This window comes from Varanus komodoensis, unplaced genomic scaffold, assembly GCF_004798865.1.
Source record: "Varanus komodoensis strain SLA01 unplaced genomic scaffold, ASM479886v1 scaffold7_3, whole genome shotgun sequence".
In the NCBI taxonomy this organism is placed as follows: domain Eukaryota; kingdom Metazoa; phylum Chordata; class Lepidosauria; order Squamata; family Varanidae; genus Varanus; species Varanus komodoensis.
The window spans coordinates 24,959,153-24,980,179 of record NW_025336480.1 but is presented as its reverse complement, the minus strand read 5'-3'; the positions used below and the strand labels follow the sequence as shown (position 1 = coordinate 24,980,179).

General features: G+C 39.9%; 1 protein-coding gene across 7 annotated transcripts in view; it reads left to right on the top strand.

Moving 5' to 3' along the window:
• The first annotated feature begins 8,357 nt into the window (after positions 1 to 8,357).
• Positions 8,358 to 21,027, top strand: part of SPTLC3 (serine palmitoyltransferase long chain base subunit 3) — a 106,801-nt gene continuing 94,131 nt past the window's right edge. For all 7 annotated transcript variants that reach the window (XR_006417020.1, XR_006417018.1, XR_006417022.1 and 4 more), the window contains exon 1: positions 8,358 to 8,762. Coding sequence is in view for 2 of the 7 variants with exons in the window: in XM_044454306.1 (XP_044310241.1) it covers positions 8,652 to 8,762 (111 nt within the window). In the remaining 5 variants the exon portion in view is untranslated. The remainder of the gene's footprint in view (positions 8,763 to 21,027) is intronic.

The window sequence follows — 21,027 nt, the reverse complement described above, 5'->3', positions numbered from 1 at the left end:
TCTTCAAAGACTCTGCCAGGAACAAATTACACCTAGCAAAATGTCTGGCTATTGAGCTGATTGCAAAGACACCAAATAACAAGGATGCGGTGTACTTTCTACAGAGTGTTTGGTGACTTAGGGAGCTCACTCTGTGCAACAAAGCGAGATTACAAAAATAGTTGTGCATCCTCCCTCCTACACTTGCCCTTTATTTCTCTATTGTTTGCCACCTGCCCATGCCAGTCTTCACTGAGCTATCATTTCTGTTTTCCCCCAGTGCATTTTGTTCTTCTACTCTCAAATACGGGGAAGGTTGTGCGGGGGGATATTCCCGGGGATATCCAGCTGCAGCATAACTTTGAAAAGATGGAGCAGAAGCTACTTTGTTAGAACGGTTAGAAATTAGGAATAGCAAATTAATAGTCTTTCTCATGGGAAATGCATACAACCTATGGAAAAAGCACTACATCTGGCTTCACACTTCTAGCTGAAGACATGTAAACAACGATGACTTCATGGGAAAGCACAGTGGACCCATATCTCATGGCAGCTGGGCAGGGATTCTTCCTAGCAGATAAAAACCTGTTGATGGGTCTCTTTGAGGATGGAAACTTTAACCTTTGTCCCATGTTGTTCAGCAGCAGCAGCAGCACAGAGCATACAGATTTAAAAGACAATGTTTCAACCATAACAAGATCAGAAATATTGTAAAAAGCAGCTGAGGTAAGTAGGACTGAATGGAAAAAGAGCACTATATTTTACTTCCTTTCCTTTGCTTCAAGCCTTGAAACCAAATATGGCCTTCACAGGAGACTACAGCCCCTTTCCTCAAGCCAATAAATGTTTCTTGGATCCCCTGATTCTGTATTCTTCTCTATTCTAAAAGACATTTCCTAAAGTTTATTTATAGCCAGCAGAAGCTTAAGCACAAATGTGTTGGTATTTCTATTGTTTTCTCTCCCTCTTTTCTTTCATCCTTCCTTCCCTTCTTTTTTAAGTTTGCCCCCCTTTATCCTATGTTCCTGTGACCCCAGAAAGCTTCCATGAAATAGAATCCAGCTGTTGGGCTGAAACAGCTTCTGCACCCCTGTTCTAGTCTGTCTCACCTCCTGCTCCAGGGTCCTCATTTTACAGATCCATTCTTGCCATAGCAGGTTATGAGAAATGTACACCCACATTCAGTTTTACCTGTACCACAATACATGGACACATCCAGTGAGCTTCAGGAGAGAACGGGACCAGAACCCAGATCTCTCAAGCTGAACTCCAACACTCTAATCACTATGAGACACTGGCTCCCCATAGAATTCAACTCCCATCAACCCCAGATCAAGAATCCTGGGTATTGTATAGTCCAAAAAAATCTGCTGCTCACCAGGTTGATAAAGAGTACTATACTGTATTTTGAGCACTGTCTGTCCCTGCTGGAATAATTTGAACAAATGACCACAACATCCCCACTGTACCTAGAATTTCACATATATAGAACATAGAAACAGAGCAAGTCAGAAGGGGTCTTTCTGGCCATCTAGTCTGACCCTCCGGCACGAGCCAGCTCCGCTCATGACATGCCTACCATGGGCATGTCCAGCCTATCCTTGGACACGCTCACCAATGGGGCTTCAACCACCTCCCGTATTAGCCCATCCCATACCCTAGAGGTCCTAACAGTCAGGAAGTATTTCCTGGCATCCAAACTGAACCTTGGTTCCCTTTCTAAAATATTCCATATGCACACAAAAATCATGTGTCCCCGTACGAGGTGATTTGTATGGCAACACCTCTGAAGTGGTGTGTCAGGACAAGCACAACAGGGTGTGATCACTTCCAGAGGATGCACGTTGATTGCCTGACACCACCATCAACTGCTATCTTTTGGGTGTCTCTTATATGGGCCAGTTATCACTCCATTATCGGTTTTCACATATTTTTTGCTTGCTCTTCTTTACGGTCAGGCACACATTTTCAGTACTGGTCCCTTTTTCTCTTATGGTTATGATGGTGGCACAACTATTGTCATCCCGCAAAGTGCATTAGAGCAGATTAGAATTATGGTGATCCTACTTGTACATCTGCATATTGCTTAGAGGAAGACAGCATTTTCCTGTATGAGCCTGCACATGTTTTAATCTTTAGGAAGTGTCCTTCTTTCTGACTGGATTCAGACATAAATCTAACCCTCAGAATGGCCTGCTGAATTTTGGGTTCTTATTGTGATGCATGAAAACAGCTTCCTTAAAACTGTTGTTCATTAACCACAAGCAATCCAGAAAGAGAGGTTTGTTGTTGAGCTGTAAATTCTAGGTTTTTAAATCCTGGGCTGTTATTATGTGTGACTCCAGAACTGTACATTGTGCTTCTGCTGTTTCACAAACTACAGAGATTAGGACAAGAGTATAAAAAGAACAACACCAACAATAGCTGTTCTACGTGCCAGTACTGCAAAGGCGTTTAGTACACAAGGAGGTAGCAAAGGAAACAATCAACGCAAGGACTGTGATAACATCTCACAGTTTCTCTGACCATCTGTCAAACAAACCAGGGGTAAATAAACCACAGGTTAGCTTTACATACAAAACAGATCTGTCTTGCCCTCATCACACTTCAAGCCTTCTTGGTGGCTGCTCCAGAATTCCCTGCCAAGGGAAGTTGGCCTAACTTAAACTTTTTTTTCCTTCCACCAGCAAGGAAATGCATTTTTATTCAAATAGGCTTTTGGCTTTTAACCCAAATTGTTCACTGAAGTAGATATTGATCTGAGTACTGCTTGTTTCTTCTGAATGAAGTTCTTTTAATTGATATGTGTAAGTTATGTTTTAATTTAGGAGATTTATGTTCTAATTACAGTGTGGTATTTTATCTGTATTTTGATTTATCCTGGGCAGCCAGGAAAGATAATGAAACTTACCGGGATCAGAAATGGGCTCAGCTAGAAGAGGACTGCAAGAAGGGATATACCAGGAACGCATATGCACAAGTTAAATGGATTCAAACAGCTTTTAGTGCACACAAAGTAACCATAAAAAATGAAGAAGGGAAAGAACTGTCTGATCAACAAAACATCAAGGACAGATAGTGAGAATACACTGAAGAGCTATGCATCAGAAGTAGTGGGATTGGACCACATCAGGATAATGTGGAAAATGAAACTGAGATAGAAATAGAACCAGCCATTCTTGAGGAAGAAATCACATGAGCAATAAGTCAGCTGCCAAGCAACAAAGCACCAGGCATTGACAACAACCGCGCAGAGTTGCTGAAGCATGTACCAGTCAGAACCATAATAGCCATATGCCAGAAAATCTGGGAAGCCAACATGTGGCCGGAGAATTGAAAGCACTCAATCTTCATTCCCATTCCAAAAAAGGGCAACTCAAAGGACTGTACTAACTACTACACAATTGCCCTCGTATCTCATGCTAGCAAAATTCTCCTTAAAATTATACAACACCTGGCATCTATCATAGAAATAGAAACTACCTGAAGTCCAAGCAAGCTCCCAAAGAGGTTGAGGCACTTGTGACCCTACTGCAAATTTGCGCTGGATTATGGAGAAATCTCTAGATGTCAAAAGAACATTTACCTGTGCTTTTTGACTACAAGAAAGGACTGCGTTGATCATGACAAGTTGTGGAAAGCATTAAAGGACATGGAGGTATCAAAAATCTGGTCAGGTTGCTGCAGTCACTATATACAAACCAGCAAGCAGCTGTAAGAACAGCATATGGGGACACTGATTGGTTCAAGGTTGGGAAAGGCGTACAACAAGGATGCATTCTCTCCCCTTTTCTGTTTAACTTGTATGCTGAATTAATAATGAGGAAGATGGATCTTGAAGCCTCAAAAGTCGGGATTGGAGGAAGAATCATCAACAACCTCCGATATGCTGCTGACACAACCCTCCTCTCAGAAACCCAGGAAGGTCTAAAGCAATTGATCTATGGAATGCGCTCCCCAGAGAGGTCCGCCTGGCGCCGTCGTTATTTGCGAAGACCTTTTTATTCAAATGTCATTTTAATTGTTAATAGTATTTATTCATTTTATTCTTTGGCCAGGACGACTTAATTTTTACTGTTAATTTATTTATTTATTTAGAAAATTTCTATGCCGCCCCATTCGCCGAAGCCTCAGGGCGGCTCACAAAACATCAATTAAAATATAATACATTAAAAATATAAACGAATTAACAATATAAAATAAGTCACCCTGGCCAAAGAATAAAATAAGCAAATAATATTAGCAATTAAAATGATGTTTGAATAAAAAGGTCTTCGCCTGGCGCCGAAAAACAAATAACGACGGCGCCAGGCGGACCTCTCTGGGGAGCGCATTCCATAGATTGGGCGCCACCACAGAGAAAGCCCTCCTCTGAGTACCTACCCTCCTAATTTCCTTCACACAGGGTTCCCGGAGAAGGGCCTCTCCCGCAGATCTCCCGCAGATTATATTTATATAATATAAAATTTATATTAATTTAAGTAAGTTTATGTATGTGAGGCACCCCAAGGCTTTGGCGAATGGGGCGGCATATAAGTCTGCTAAATAAATAAAAATAAATAAAATCCAAAGAATCAAAGAATGGAGTGACAACTTTGGCCTAATTCTAAACATCAAAAAGACGAAGATCTTGACAACTGCACAAGCCATCAAAATAGCAGCTGATAATGTGGAAATTGAATGTACTTGCAGTGGTGAATGCAGTCCAGAAATAAAGCAACAGATTTCCCTAGGTCGTATGTCAATGACAAGCAAGAATTGAGTGTGGAAAAACAAGAATATCAGCTTGGCAACCAAGTGCAGGTTGATCCAAATGATCATTTTCCCTATTGCAGCGGAGGCTCTTGCACATTCCATGGACAGTGGGGGTGACAAACAAGCAGGTGCCAGAGCGTATTAAACCAGATGTGTCCCTGGTTGGCAAGATAACAAATACATGAGACTCATGTATTTTGGCCACGTCATGTGATCAAGCTCCTTAGAAAAAGATGTAAATGCTTGGAATGCTCAGCAGCAAGAGAAAACCAGGTTGCCAAAGAGCAAGGTGGTAAGACTCCACCAGAGGGTGTGGGCCAGAGCACAGTTCAGCTGAAAGTGGTGGCATGGGATAGGGAAGTTTGGTGAGATTTGGCCCATGGGATCGCTTATAGTCGGATGCAACTGAACAGCTGAACAACAACAATTTTATCTATATATTCATTGTCAACTGCCTTGAGGCTGGGTATTAATTTAATTTAAAAATAACTACCTTCCAGAAAAGTTGAGAAATGAGATCCTACTATTCATCAGTACTTGGACATTGTTTTATTTAGGCAAATGAATATCTAGACGCATGAACCATTACACCTTTATTACAGAGACATGGGATGACATCTGAAAAGAGTTTCTGTCATCTGTGCCCCAATTAAACTGAATAGTTATCAAGAGGAAAGCAATGGACATCAAAGAAGCACGGCAGTGTTTTGAATCAATGTTTAGATGGGAGTGCCCTTGAAGTTCAGCAGAAATTTCCAGCCATTTATTATTCATGGCACCTTTTAGACAAAATGCTATGAGAAAGGACCATACAGATTCACATTCCACGGAGGTTTTTGGTACAGTAACTACTTTCTTAGATACCTTCAAGAGATGGTAAGCAATGAATGAATGCATCTTGAAATCTATGACCTCATCTCTGCTTCATTTATTCTGATATAGCTAGTGTTCCTGATGTATCCAAGCACTGCAGATGTGGAAACCTTACGACACTTAGGGCTACTTCATACCCAATAAAGTTGCATTTATTTGCAGCATTTTCCCTTGCTTTTCAGCCAAAGAAAGGGGGGCTCTCAGGGTCGCTTACAAGGAATAAACCACTCCCTCCTCTCAGGCTTGCAATCCAAAAGACACAATGGCTGCATTCAGATATGACGCCAAACCATGCCACATCGTATCCTAATGCCCCCCTCTGAAAATGTGGGGGGGGCACTGTTGCTGTTGGAGACAGTGTAGCATGATGCTCCTCTACCACAGACATTCCAAACTGCAGGTGGGTATCCAAAGGCAGTGTGTGGGAAATGAATGCATATTTAATCAAAACTTGGTGCTTATTCCCAAATAAATGTGCATACAACTGTAGCCTTCCTACAGAGCATAGTCTATTCCAGAGTGGCCAAACCAAGGCTCAGGAGTCACATGCAGCTCTTTCAGTTTATTTTGTGCCTCGCGCATGCAGTTCTCAAACATCTGCTATTTACCGTATGTAGCTCTTCCTTTGAGCAAGTCTGGCCACCCCTTGTCTATGCCTTACTTTTGTTTTAGCTATAGTGCTTATATATACAGGTAATTATGATAGACATAATAACCATAATATATAAGCTTCCATATAGCCTGAAGTGCCTGATCCTGCCTGATCCTGGAAGCTAAGCAAGGTCAGAGCTGGTTAGGATTTGGATGGGACATTTGAGCCCTGAATGAGCAGGGGTTCATACCAAATGGCCTTTTCAACTGTATGATTCTATGATTCTTGTAAACTGTCCAAATAGTTTTGGCTAGGAGCAGAATAGCAATGTAATAATAATAATAATAATAATAATAATAATAATAATATAATTAATATAAGAAGTTTGCAGGAATCAATCTAAAGGATTTGCATAGCACTACCACATTTGGTTTAATATGGACATTCCACATAGCTTGTCTTGTTAGTAGTTTATTAAGAAGCTTGCATTACCTGTATCAATAATAGAAATTAAAGAGAAGCAAAAGTAAAATTAGAACAACAAAAATACTCTGAAAAGTATTTTTGGCTGTATCCTCTTTTCAGATGGTGGAAAACTATCTGGAAGAAGCTTTTAATACTTACAGTATCTCCCTGTAGGCCCATTATGTCTTATGGACCTCTGAAGGTAAACTAACAATACAATATTCTGTTTTCATTCATTTTATATAATTCGTTTAAATAGATGCAAGTTTAATATTCGTTTACAACAAAGAATTTAACATTGCACATTTACAGAGCGATCCTAATGGGGATGAGTGTGGGCAGTAAAGGGGCAAATTGCACACCCCTTCCTAAACCATCCTGATGCATACCACCCAGAGCATGAATTGTAGGTTGTTCTCTCACTGAAACTGGAGGAGAGGAGAGACAGGGAATCAGCTCTTGGTTTATATAGTCAATAAGTCAAATTCAAACCCCTCTCCCGGAAACCAAGATGCTATGGAGATTATGATAATCTGCCCTGTGGGCTGGAGGGGGAGCTATTGCCAGTGAGAACCCACCAGTGGTTTCCACCTTTCTGCTGAGACTTCTGCTGATGCAGCTGGGTCCTTCTGGGTTGCTCCAGCCAGGCAGAGCTCATGGAGGGGCACCTGTGCCAGATTCTCATACAACTGTCTGAATGGGTTGGGACTTCTCTATCCCTTAAGAGTAAATCCCAATGAATCCTGCAGGTTGTATGTGTAAGGAAAAACATGAAGCTACACAAGCATACAACTAGTTACTGTTGCATTGCTCTAGTAAGGACTAGGGATGCCGTTCTTTAAAGGGGGGATTTAATTAGGTGCATTCTTTTTTCTTAACTTCACACTACTCTCCTGACAGAGAAGCAGTGCTTGACAAACCCGTTACAAAATTGTTGCTCTCCCGCAAAACAGAGAATGGTTCTTGGCTCCCAACAGTCTATCCATAAGTACACATGCGGGGGTCCCAGGACAGACCCAAGACCTAAAAGAGGGGCAGCCAAGGCGATATGCTCTGGCTTGATTGCAAATGCAGCCTCGGCGTGCAGCCCTATAACTGAACGAGCGAGCAAGCAGGCCAGCGTATAGCCGGCCTCCGTTTCCCGCCTTCCAGCTATTCGCTTGACATCGAAATCTAGCTAATCCCATTGTTACAGGCCTTAAGGAGCCCGAAACTGAACTCATTTTCCAAGGCTTTAAAACGAGCCAGTACTCAATGGAAGTTTTGCCTCAGACGGGATTGATGTGTTTACTTAACTAGAGTGCTAACGAAGTTCTTAAAGTGGAACTTTTTCTTCATGGGGATAAAAACAGTTCTCCCCCGGGTCGCATTCCAGAGGTGGTGGGCTACCTTATTTTTTACAAATGTGTACACTTATAGACATCTGACAAAACAGTCTTGAGGTGGACAGAACTAGAGTCTCCTGGCCGCAAAATCCTGGTTGTAGAACAAACAAACGAATTAATCAATCCGTCGCTCTCCTTCCCCCGACCTCCTTATCCGTAGCTACCACTGCAATTACATTTTGGCCTTTTGAAGCATGCTCGACAGAAACACGACGCTTTGCATTAAGGCCGTGTGCCTTTAAGGATTCCCGCTTCTTCTCCGCCCCACTTTTTAAAAAACTAGCTTCAGTAATCCTATTGAGTCACAGTTTAGAAGCATAGTACTCGGCATGAGTTGTACACTTCGTGTTGTTGCTTTTGAAAAGTACCTTTTTGCCATTCTCGCTCTTTGGGATAGAACGGAACAGACTAGATCCCTTCTCGCTGCTCAGATTCTGTGAAGCGATTAGTAATATCTTCTGGAAAAGCCAGCCAGACCAGTTGGATGCCTTTTTACAGGTTTCTCTGTAGGAGACTTTTATTTGCTCATCCCGCGTCGCCTTGTTAAAAGTTTGAAGTACCAAAACCTTCCTAGGGGCTAGGAATCTGTTCGTTGACAACAAATGGCTAATCCTAATTGTCTCTCCAATGGGCATTTACACTGTAGTCAGAAAAGGAATAACTTCTTAAAGCATGAAATTCACAAGAAGAATGGAGTCGTTAAAGAAATCAAGGTAAGCTTTGCCTCTCAAAGTCAATTCCCTAAAAAGAGGACCAAAAATGAGTTGCCTGGGGTAACTTATTCTCTCTGTCTCCTGGCTTTAATTTAAACTTTAAGAGATACGGAAGTTAGGTAGGCATGAAAGTTAAAAAGACTCGGTTATCTAAAAGTAATGCTTGGCTTGCTGCTACCTCAGTTTTTCCCCCTTTCTCTAATAAATTTTTGGTATTTCATAGTCAACTTGGTTACACATGTTTGTCCTATATCTGCTATCTAAAGACTGCCTATTGGAACAGTTTATGGTAGAATACATCACTACGTTATATGGTGAAATGCATCAAAAAAGCAGCAGAAAATTTGTTTTTCACTGTTCTTTATGTGAGTTGTAAAATAAAGCCAACTTGCATGAAAGGTAGCATTGTTGTTCCGTAGCTCATAGCTGCTTGGAATGTTCTTGTTAAAATTATATTGAATAAATTGAAGTATGATTTAGCTTCCTTCACTTTATTTTCCTAAAGTGGGACATCCCACTTATTAGATGCTCCCTGACTTGCTATGAGTATCATCTTGCAAATCAGATCCTGGTTAACATTCTAAGGAGCTATGGGGGCACTGTCCATAAAGAAGAGTATCATGTGATGCTTCACATGTACAGATGTAGTTGTAGTTGTAAAGAAGTTGGAACATAGGAAACTGCCTTCATACTGTATCAGGACCCTGGTTCTTCTAGCTAAGTATTGTGTGCCATTTCCCACAGCTGGGAATCAGTGCCCCCATCTCATAATACTACATCTTGGGATCATCCCAGGAAGAGGATTGGGAGGTAGGAAATTCAGGACAGATAAAAGGGAATGCTTATGCACAGACTGCACAGTTAAATGGTGGAATTTGCAAGATGAAGCAATGGCCACAAATTTGGATGGTTTGGATAATTCATGGAGGATGAGGCTAACAGAGCCTTCTAGTCCTGAAAGTTGAATGCTGCCTATGGACAGCGGTGGCTGGAGATCATGGGTTGGAAGGATGCAATTTCTTGGCCTGCTTGTGGGTTTCCTGTGGATAGCTATTGGCCACTGTGTGCACAGAATGCTGAACCCTTAATTTGATCCAGTATGGCTTGTCACACAGTCTAAGGAAAGTCACAATAAATGGCAATACAAATATACACAACAAATAGGTTACAGATATAGGGGAAATATCAAGTAATTGGTCCCCATTTTTGTAATAAAGTTGGGTACCAGGTTTGGAAAAGCTGAAAACTACTAGTAACAGCTCCAAACAGAAATCTTTCTCAGTCTTGCTTGAGGTTATTTTGGACTGAACCTTGGACTGAATCCTTAGCATGCAAACTAGGAGTTATACCAGCCATTCCCTAAGGTGCAAACCAAGATTCTCATTTCCTATAAATCAAAACTTCAAGAGGATCACATGAATTAACCATGAAACTTTAAATATTGTAGCTCAGCTGAGTAAAGTAAAAAGTGTTCATTCACAATCTAGTGTTGTGCTTTGTCGGATACCATCTGGCTTCCAACTTTCCCATGCATAGTTTAAATACAGTGTGGTGACAGAGCAGCTGTTGATTAAATTACCCAGGCTTGGAGATCTTTCATCCAAGAATTTCCTATCTAAAGTCCTTTCCTATCGCAAGCTGCATACTTAGCTATGGTTATTAAATAGATCCACCCAGTGCCTGTCCCAAGGAGTGTCTGTGGGTGGCTTTTGCTTGGCATGACAATGGAAGAATAGTTGTGTAACTTAGGGAAAGGGACAAGCTTGACTTTCTTCAGGTCTGAAAGAGTCACCACTCTGAGGATTTGCTCCAAAATGAACAGAGAATAACTTTTGAGATTTAGATTCTGTGCAACAGAATAGAATATTTTCTAAAATCTAGTCACCTTCAAGTCACCTACCTTCAAGAATATATAGCTAATTGAGCAGCTTACAAAGGTAAATAGAAGTAATTAGTGGAAATTCCTAATGGTAATATAATAGTTTCACTTTATGGAGTAACATTTAAGATGTCTCCTGAAGGCACAGACACATTCTTGCAATATCAGAAAAAATCATAACTACTTGGCTAGAAGACAATAGATTTCCTATTTCTAACTGCCAAAAATAGACTGAAGCAATTGAAGTACAAAGTGTTCTAAGTCTGTAGTATTATATTTGTTTCCTTTGTTCAATTGTTCCAAAAGGTTCTGGTGAGTGTAAATTGCTTCATACATGAATGTGCCTTTTCCATGGATGTATTACACTTGGTTCACACCTATGTGTCAGTGCAGTGTCTACACAAGACTGCTTGGGATGATGAATGAATTGGAGGAAAGAATGCAGCATACACTGTTTTTGAGTAAGATGAACCTCGAGACTTGCCATTTGAAGTGTTTGCGATCTTCAGACAAGTTTGCTTGTACTGCCACCTAAGTGCTTTAACTGTCCAAGCTCTCGCTGTGAATGGCAATTCATAAGTTGTTTAAACACATGCATACATAGATTTACCTTGAACTGTTCAGATTGGACTTAATCCAAGATTATTTTCTTCTGAAATCTCCTCCCCCCAATTTGATCTCTGACTCATACAAATGATGCATTTATGCAGCAGTAGAAAAGGATTTCTCATCCAAGGCAAGTATAAACGATACATAAATACATATTAACCAAGCACAACTAGTTCCTGGGACAAACAGGGAGGAACTGGGAAAAGGAATGTTGAAGTGGCAATGAGGAACTCACTCATTGTTCATACTTCTGGATTTCCTCACTCCCACCCCCATTCCACCACAATCTTATCACTCACGTAAGTATATGTTCTTCGCTTAGATTTTGCTGTGCATTCCAGATGGTCATCATTGCAAAATGGAGATTTGTACAGATAAGAATCCTATTTAGTCTTTTCCCCACTGGCCAGGAAAGGACAGAAATCTATGCAGTCTGCATACATTTGTCCTTGCCTGGCCAACCACCCCCCTCCCCCGCCCCATAAGACTTTTTAAGAGGTTACATCTGCTAGATGTGTTGGACTACAACTCCCATTATCCCCCAGTCAGCTTGGAGAAGACTGTGATAGAAGGTAGAAATGGATCTTGGTGTCCAGTAGTGTATGAATTCCTTCAGAAAAATCATAAGATGAAAAGAAAAATTAAGAAAAATACTATGCATCTAGATGAAAGGATGGCTTTTTCTCAGCAATATGCATAAACATCCAGCAGAACTAGAGAGAACATAAGAGCCTCACTGGACCACGAAGCTGAACAGCTACCGTGTTCCCTGAAAATAAGACCTAACCAGAAAATAAGCCCTAGCATGGTTTTTCAGGATGCTTGTAATATAAGCCCTACCCCAAAAATAAGCCCCAGTCAAGATCATCAACCAGACAGATCGGGGAACACAGTAGTATGTCCCTTGCAACACATGATAGATGTATTGAATTATAAAATAACAATGTTAATAAATAAATAATATTAGTGACATTAATACTTAAAATAAATGATAATATGCATTATAATTAAGTATTTATAAATCCCCAAGTGGGTGCCTTTGGACAAGAGGTAGATGCCTGTGTAAACAGATGAACGCAAGACTTATTGCTGAATGACCAATCATAGTACAGACACAACGCAGAAATAACATGCGTACTTGATAACGGATGGATGTGTTTCATAATTCAATACGTTAGGTGTTGTAACAGACGTACTTAATGCATGGATACAAAATGCAAGATGGGTGCAAAAAGAAAGAGCTATTTTGTCCAGTACAAGAAAGAAATCATGGAGGACTCTCAGGGCAAGAATTTTACAGCGTTTGTAAGAAAAAATAAGACCTGAGATCACCTGAAAATAAGTCCTAATGCATCTTTTGGAGCAAAACTTAATTTAAGACCTGGTCTTATTTTCAGGGGAAACAGGTAGAATCTTTCAGGAAATCTATAAACCAGGCAAGAAGACTGTATCATTCCTCACATGGTTTGCTTTTCAAGCAATGGTATGCAGAGGTGTACTACTTCTATGCCAAGAGGTTCACTGTAACTGACATGACTAATACTTGTTGATAGGCTTATCTATTAATTTGTCTAATCCCTATTTAAAAAACTATGTAAGTTCATGGCCATTGGCTTCTTCTGTACTCTATAATGCAATGCTTGTCCTCCAGTAAGTTTCATTGGAGGAACTTTTGTTGCAGTGTCACAACGAAGAAAGAATGTTTTTCTCTTCCTGCATCAAATGTTGGTTTGCTCTGAAATTCCAAGATCATCAAGGAGGCCCCTGGTAAATATGGCTAGGTTGAATAGCCTGATAGACTGGCTATAGTGTTTGCTCGCAGAATATTACACAGCACCGACTGGTTCTGTTACCAGATGATATTTTAAGACCAAGCTTACCAGATCTTTCATTAAAGATGGGATGGGGAGATTTAGGTGCAAACATAACCTTCAAACTCTACCTATTTTGTCCATATATAATGATTCTTACCCAACGCTACCACATAGTTTCCCAAAGGCCCAAGCTTACCAATAAGCAGAATGAGGTGGCAGTCAACAGATTCTGAGGGATGTGGAATAGATGATGCTGTGGGCAGTTATAGGGCTTTCCCTGCACCCCCTAAGCTACTATTCTGCTCTCTGGCACCATGCAAAATGTTACTCTGTCACCAGTGTTGAACTAAGAGTCAACTGCCAGCCTAATAGGTTTTTGTACTTGAATAAGGGAGGGGTCAGGGTTCATTGTCTCAAGCAGCAAAATGTATTGTGCTAGTTTAATGTTCAAAACTGCTATAATATTTCAAAATTTTCAAAACCTCAGCCCCTGCTATTCGACTTGGCTTCATTTCCCCACCCCAAAACCTAAAAAATCCCAAATTCCATAACCACTCATTATAAGGACGGTGCTCCCACCTCTTGACTGTTTTGGTTATCATTTTCTTAAGCTCCATGATTCCCTTTATGAGATAGGATGACAAACTGTTTGCATTATTTCAAATGCAGCAGCACTGCAGGTTTGTATAAGACATGAAAACTGAACATTTCATAACTGATCCCTATCAAGGATTTTGCTTTCTGTCTCTTTCACACACCAACTAATTATTTCACTACCATTTTCTTTCTTGTTGCTAATGCCATTTCTTACAACATAACTTACAGTTAGAACTTACATAACTTATACCACTGTTCAGTTACAATGATGGCATGTTCAGAGGTGACAAAAATAAAACCATTTATATTGTATCTACAGATGCAACTGCCACTAGATTATGTGATTTTGTTAAGGGCATGGCAAAACTAAAGGAAGAATTGAATTATTATGTAGGCAGTGGGACATCTGCAGTTGTATAACAATTTCTTCTGCCTCTAGAAACCCCATGGAAGAGTAATCTTTCAGCACCACAACTATTTTAACCTTTATTTCATAAGAATTGTATGGAAGGTGCTGTACAAAATACAGATGTGATTGCAAATCCTGCCTAGAGAGTTGATATCTTGTTAGGGCTGTACAAAGACCGCCCCTGTAGTAAAAATAGTTGCTTACTCCATCTCTGTATACTTCATTTGAGTGAATTGTTTATCATCATCAAGAGCATATCATTCAATAGTACTTGGCTGTCCATTGACAATTGAACATTTGTGACTAGCTGCACAATTTATAAGTTGTTACATCATCCAGTTGTACAGCAATGTTAAAAGTTGATTCTTGTTGATCTTATAATGTATTATTACAACATACTGTATTACAACATTACTAGTTCTGCTGCTTCTCAGATTGCATCTGTAGTCAGGAGTGTCTCTTTCCAGTGTCGTTTTATAGTATGAGGGATGTGACTAGCACATGTCTTCTGGTAACTTTATGGTTTGTTGCAATGCATACTGTGGGGAACTCTTCAGAATGCAACTGTTGACAGGTACTAGTTCAGACTGTGACTGTACTTGGGAGCCAACCAATATTTTGTTTTAGCCACCTGGAAAGTTCATTCCCACCACAGTCCTGGCTGGGGACAGGTAAGGGCACCCACTAGCAGCAACACTATGCTTACTAACAAACAACATCGCAGTAGGAAATTAAGTCAACTGTGGATCCCATGCAAACCACCTGTATTACTGTTCATGGAACATTTAGGCTTCAGACCAACATATACTTACCTGAAAATGCTATACCCTCTACAGGGGTACATGAAACTTGTTGCCTTGATACACAAGTAGGAGAAGGGGGGCATAAGAGTCAACTGCTGTTCTTGTCAGTCTCGTAGAAGTTGACAGTCAGTACCAGATAGCCTGCTGTGTTTGTGGAGGCTCCCTGTGCAGACAGCCTCTAGAGCTGGAGCCTGACTGGGCAGAGCTAGTATCCTTTTGCTGGCTCTCCTTCCTCATGTATTGAGGTTATATGTTTTGTGCATACCTACTTGGGGCTGTACTGAACCCATTTTATTGAGCAGTTCTGTTAGAGCAGCAAAGAACAGGCTAATGAAAACTCAACTACACACCCTGAACTAATAATTACATTTTTGCATTGCTGTGCAGAAGTCAGGATGTAGCAAGGGCAAAACATAAGTCCCCTGACAATTGTATTCTTTCCTGTCTTGCAATTCCTAAACACAAGCAGCACACTAAGTGGTGCCAACTGACAGTTCCATATGGTAAAAATATGCCTGGGGATAGAATGATGGGTTTGGCAAGTAGCTTTCCCCTTCCTCCTGCCTCAGCCTACACCTAGTGGTGCTTGGATAAGCAGCAAAAGAGCTATCTTTTTACTGTAACTTGTCCTATAAAAAGCTTCATTTTTAATGAAATGGTGTTAATGGTCCAATCTAGTACATAATTGGGTGCATCAAGCCCAAATAAAATCAGTGGGCTTAGGTATACCTACACCTGGATAGCTTTGGACCATAACAGTCAAACATAATATTACTTACCTTGTTAAAAGTATAGTTGATGCTGGCAGAAGCTTTTTAATACCATTGAATTGCATGTCCTTGGTCTGATCTAGCATAGCTTCTTGTGGTAGGCATATCTGAGTTTTCCACTACAATTTTATCCTTCAAACATCAATTTGTAATGCCAGCTTCTAGTTCCCTTAGTGCTACCAGTCTCTCTTCTGTTTTGAGCCTTAACTAAGTGTTTTTCACTTTTTAATAGTCTGGTCATTATTTCCAGTGGCTTCAGGTTCCTGGGAGATTTACCCAGCGATTCATCCTAGGGGTGATCTATTTTCATTTAATTATTTCCTCTATGCTTGTCCCAGTTTTCCAACTAATGTCTCACAAAATAGGCTCACATAAAGAAAGAAAGAACGAAAGAAAAAAATGGATGCTGCTGTCACACTTAACAGACTAAGATTTCACAAATCAAACCAAAGTTTTCTTTTGGGTTATGACTCTGACATATCAGGGGAAAGACAAACTAGAGTTCCTGGTTTGGATGTCATGTTAGCCAAGCCAGGGATACACAGAATCCCTGGATTGCTAAGCAGTTCTGGATTCTGGAAAGTGGGAGTGATCCAACTGCATGGACTAGCATCCTGGCTCATTCACAATAATAATCCATGTCCAAAAGCAAGGCAAAGAAAAAAAATGTTTATGTTGTCATGATATCAGTCTCTCCTTAGTAAATTGCTGCATATTTATACCTATACCACCACCATTGCTTTCTCCAAAACCCATGATCATGGTTCCTGTCAGTACCATCCAGATTTCTCTGCAGTTGTCTGTCCTAGCCTGTTTTAGGAACAATGGGCCTGGTTGCTTTATGCCACTTACAGTGTCTTGCAGCAAATAAGTCAGCTAACATTGTATAGCAGTTGATCACCTTAAGGGTTGGCCCATAAAAGCATGAGCATAAAGAGTACCAAGCTTTGTAAGGCAACCAACTCAAAAGACATGGTGTTCTTATTACACTTAGCTGTTCTGTCTCAAAATGAGACAAGGATGTCATTCATATAATCTCACAATCAGTGACATGGGTCGTCTAGAAAATCTTGAATTTGAGCAATGTTCCCCAAACTGACCAGAATTTGATTTAACTTGTCAGATTTTCCACTGTTGTTTGTACTTTTAACATGGTTGATATAAATCTCAATAGTAACAGTACCTGGGCAGAAATATCAATTTAATGGGGGTGGGGGACAATAAAACACACATTTAAAATGAGGTATAACACACTTAAATTAAAAACTTTTATTTACATTTATTTTGGCTGATATTCTTAAATAGTTTAAGACATGAAATTTCAACAATGTATAGCCTTTCAATTGTTAACACTATTAAGAATAATCTGAAGGCACTGAAAACCACTCTTGGGCTAATTTTAACACATCTGAACCAGGTGTGTGTGAGAGAGAATGATTATATGTGTACTTTTTAGATAATCAGAGTTAATTAGAACTTGGAAATTGCACAATTAGACGCTTACATAGCTTTCTAAAAAATGGAATAGAATTTTAGAAACAGAGCATGTGCTGTGGAAAAATATAGTTATGGCAAACTTCCATCTTAAATTTCTTTCATGTAAGGCCAGACTAGATCTAACTGAACAGAAAACTAGGCCAATTTAGAAGAGTTCCTCTGGGCAAACTTTGGGCCTATGTGTCGCCTGAAGCAAGTGTAAATTGTTTTTCACTCTAAAGAACTAATGGAGCCACTGACATCTTCTAGGCCTGTTTCTATGGAAACACTTAGATTCCCTCAGCCTTTCAGCATTTTGCTCAGTCTTTGGCAGGCTTCCCACCAAAAGGGGTGCTGTGATTCTTCCCTCTTTTGCAACTTCCCATGGGACAGTTCTTATCATACCATTAAGAGAAGAAGAAAGAGGCCAGTATCCCCTCCATGTCATATATAGCCTAAGCTCAACAGTTCAGGAATCCCCAGAAATCTCTCCTTTCTTTGAAAAGAAACATTTGACTGAAGATGATAAACTCTATGGAAGGAGCTTAGTTAAACTGTGAAAGAGATGGGAAGAAGGAATCCTGGGGTACCAGCTTCTACTAAAAACTGATTTTTAATGGGGGTCATAGGACTGGAAGAACTGGCACCCCAAAATCTGGGGGGAGAAATGCCGCCTCTCCTCAGAAAAATGTGGGGAGAAGGAATAGCATATGTGGAGAGAAAACGCCATGAAGAAGTGCCTAGGCGAGATGGAAAAGAGCTAGTGATTGCTGCTCTGAAGGGGAAGAATGGAATTGGTGTGCTGAGGAAAGAAAAAGAAAAGGAACAACCTGAGAGCAAAAACAGAGAAGAGGAATCACCAGATATCAGAAGTAGAACTGTTTTGTCTTTAGATGCATCAGCAAAACAGGTAATGAGGGGACACAACTGGGCAGTGGTCCCAAAGTACAAAGGAGGGATTTTAAGTTTGGAACTCCAGTGCAAGGTGACATGCATCTGTGGTGAATTAATCCAGAATAATTCTGCTCTCACTGCCACTGTCACTTGTGCAGCAGTGACAATGTAGCTCATAAATGATTTTGTACAAACTTTTAACATTCTCCAGATTCTTGGTATATAAAACCCAATTTTCACGTGCATTTCTTCTTCCCATTTCCTTTTCTGATAGTTGCCAGACATACATTGACTATCTGGAAGAGAAAGCACTGAAGATATACACAGCATAATATTTAAGTCTACAAATATACGTAACTTTGCACAGATAAGAAGCAATTGGCTCAAACCTCAAAGCAGCATCTGCACCAGTCAGTAAACTATACCAGTGAAGTGCTTGTGAAAAATATGTCTTCACCTATAAATCTGGAATACTAACTAAAGATATATAAAAGGAAGATCATTTCACTTTCCCCAAATTATTCCTTGGCAAATTTCTGAAACCTTATATTGTTCTTATAGATCTTCTTTAATGGATGACTATAATGTCATAACTATATGTTCTCTTCAGGGCTTTTCCATTGCATGTCCAAACCTCAGTGCTGTAATCGATTACACTGGGCAAAGTGAACACGATGTACTTCAGTGGGAATGCACCACCTTCTTAGTTTGGGAATACTGTTGTTCTCAAAATGGCAGCATTCCCCAAGCAATTTGCTATTTCAGACAATTTCTGTTAATACAACAGACAGTATCTTTAAGTAATTGATGGTTTTATATGAAAAAACAGGTATGATATTAAAAGTTATTTAGCTCACAATCCTATGCCCTGAGGCTTCACTGCACATAAGCCTCTGAATCTGGAGGCTTATGTGTATCCTTTGCCTGGAATGAGGTATGGCAGCAGCAATTTCCACCATGCCTCATGCTCGTTATTCTATCTAGATAGAATAGAGGGGGAGGGGGGATGAAGGAGGCTGGAATGGCTATTCAAATTGGTGTTAAGTGTGTGGCCCCAAAATCCCTCCCCTCCCTACCTCAGCATGACGTCATAGCTGAGACAACATTGAATAATCCTATGACCTCCCTGACAATGATGGGAGGCCATAGGATTGTGTCTTTACAGACATAAGTGGGGCAGCAAGATATACCAAATTTCCATTTCTGTTACATAGCATTTCCACTACCATAATTAAATTATATTGCCAGGCAGATTTTTCAGTGGGTGGGATGGAATGGAATATCTAGAAGTACAGGATTTCCTTTTGGTAATGCCATCCATATTGAAACTTCTACAGAAGGTCAGAAACTCTTATCACTGCAGCTTCTGTATTTTGGCATCTATAGCATCCTGTTTAATGTATTATATATTTTATTTAAGAGGTAATTGCAACAGGTCTCTTATAAAATTTGAAAAGAAAAAGGAATGAGTTGCTTTTGCAACATTATTCATAATACATTCCTATTCTGATGTAGCAGTGAGTAAGGCTAGTATTGCTGTCATTTCTGACTTCTCAGACCGAAACCCTAAGGCTGCAATCTTTAGGTAAGTAAGAAGGTTTTATTTTCTTTGGAATAAGGTAGCTGACTAGTCTGTATTTTTATTTTGAAATAATTCATAACTGAAAGTCATATCATTTAAAAATAAAAGGACTGACAAAATAGTAACATTGGACGAATCAAGCGAAGTCTCCTTGCTTGTTCTGCTTGAATGCCCGTCATTTTTTTGGAGTAGTCTACTTGTCTCTGTTTTTCTGACTAAGAGCTCTGTCAAATTGTTGAGTGTATCAATAGTGGAAATAGACTTTCAGGGAACTGCTGTCTTAAACACAGATAATTGCAGGGGACCAATGGGCAATTTGCCAAGACATCCACAGTGCATCCCCTCCCTTCACAAGTCTGTCATTTCACAAACATTGTCTGCAGATGCTGTTGTTCCTAATCTTTCTCATCATTGCTACCACTTGTTTGCTTGGCAAAGAGCCAAGCAAGGCAGTCATCAGTGTTTTGTACTGTCCTTCACATTGCCACCATTGTTTGGGTCAGAGTGAGAGGCAGGTAAACAAACAGGTTGTAGTTCTGAATAATAAACTCCAGAGGGCACTTGTTAGTGGGTCGTGCTGCAATGTGGATTTTAGCAGGAGCTTTTCTACAGAAACTAATTATATCCTCTTGGAACTTGGAATTTGTCTTTTGGAACTTCTCATATCTTAGATATATTTGTACCTATCCATGTTGTACTAGTGCCAATCAAAACAATATAATGTGAGAATAATAAGGTGTCAAGTACTGAGTTCTTAGATACATATTGCATAGCTACATAGATGTAGGTACCTATATTGTAGTAGCACTTGTATCTAACTTCAATGGTTGGTATAATTCACAAGTGTGCTGCTGGGAGAATTTCTGTATAACACCAAGGATATGGAGCAAAAAAACAAACAAAAAACATTTTGAGGGCACCAGGATGAGTAAAGCTACTCCACAAGATCTTGAAGTGCTGTCAGGTTGTATCTGGAATACTGTCAAGGTTTACTGGAAAGAAGAAACAAGGAAAAAAAACAGTTTTTGAAAATATAAAATACAGGCCTCAGAATAGTTTCCATGTATAAGTGAAATGCATGGGTGCCTTGAAGGTGAAGGTAGAAAACAGAAGCAGAGAAACTAACTTTTTTTTAATTAACAAAGCTAATGCAAATTTTAGTTAGTGTTTAAAAAAGAAGTCCATTTGGCAGCTTGCCTAATATAGAATAAAAATCTGAGCTTCAGATAGTATAAAATCACCTTCCCCAGTTAGGATCTCATTGCTTCTCTCATACACATAGTTTTTTGGGAGTTTACCTTTTGTAAGAAGCATTTTGCTTCATGAAGAGGGTCTTCTCCATTATGACCCTGCAGTTATGGAATACTTTACATCTTGAAGCTTACCTAGTGGTGTAAAGGTAAATACTGGCAGCTGTTAAAACCTCAATAAA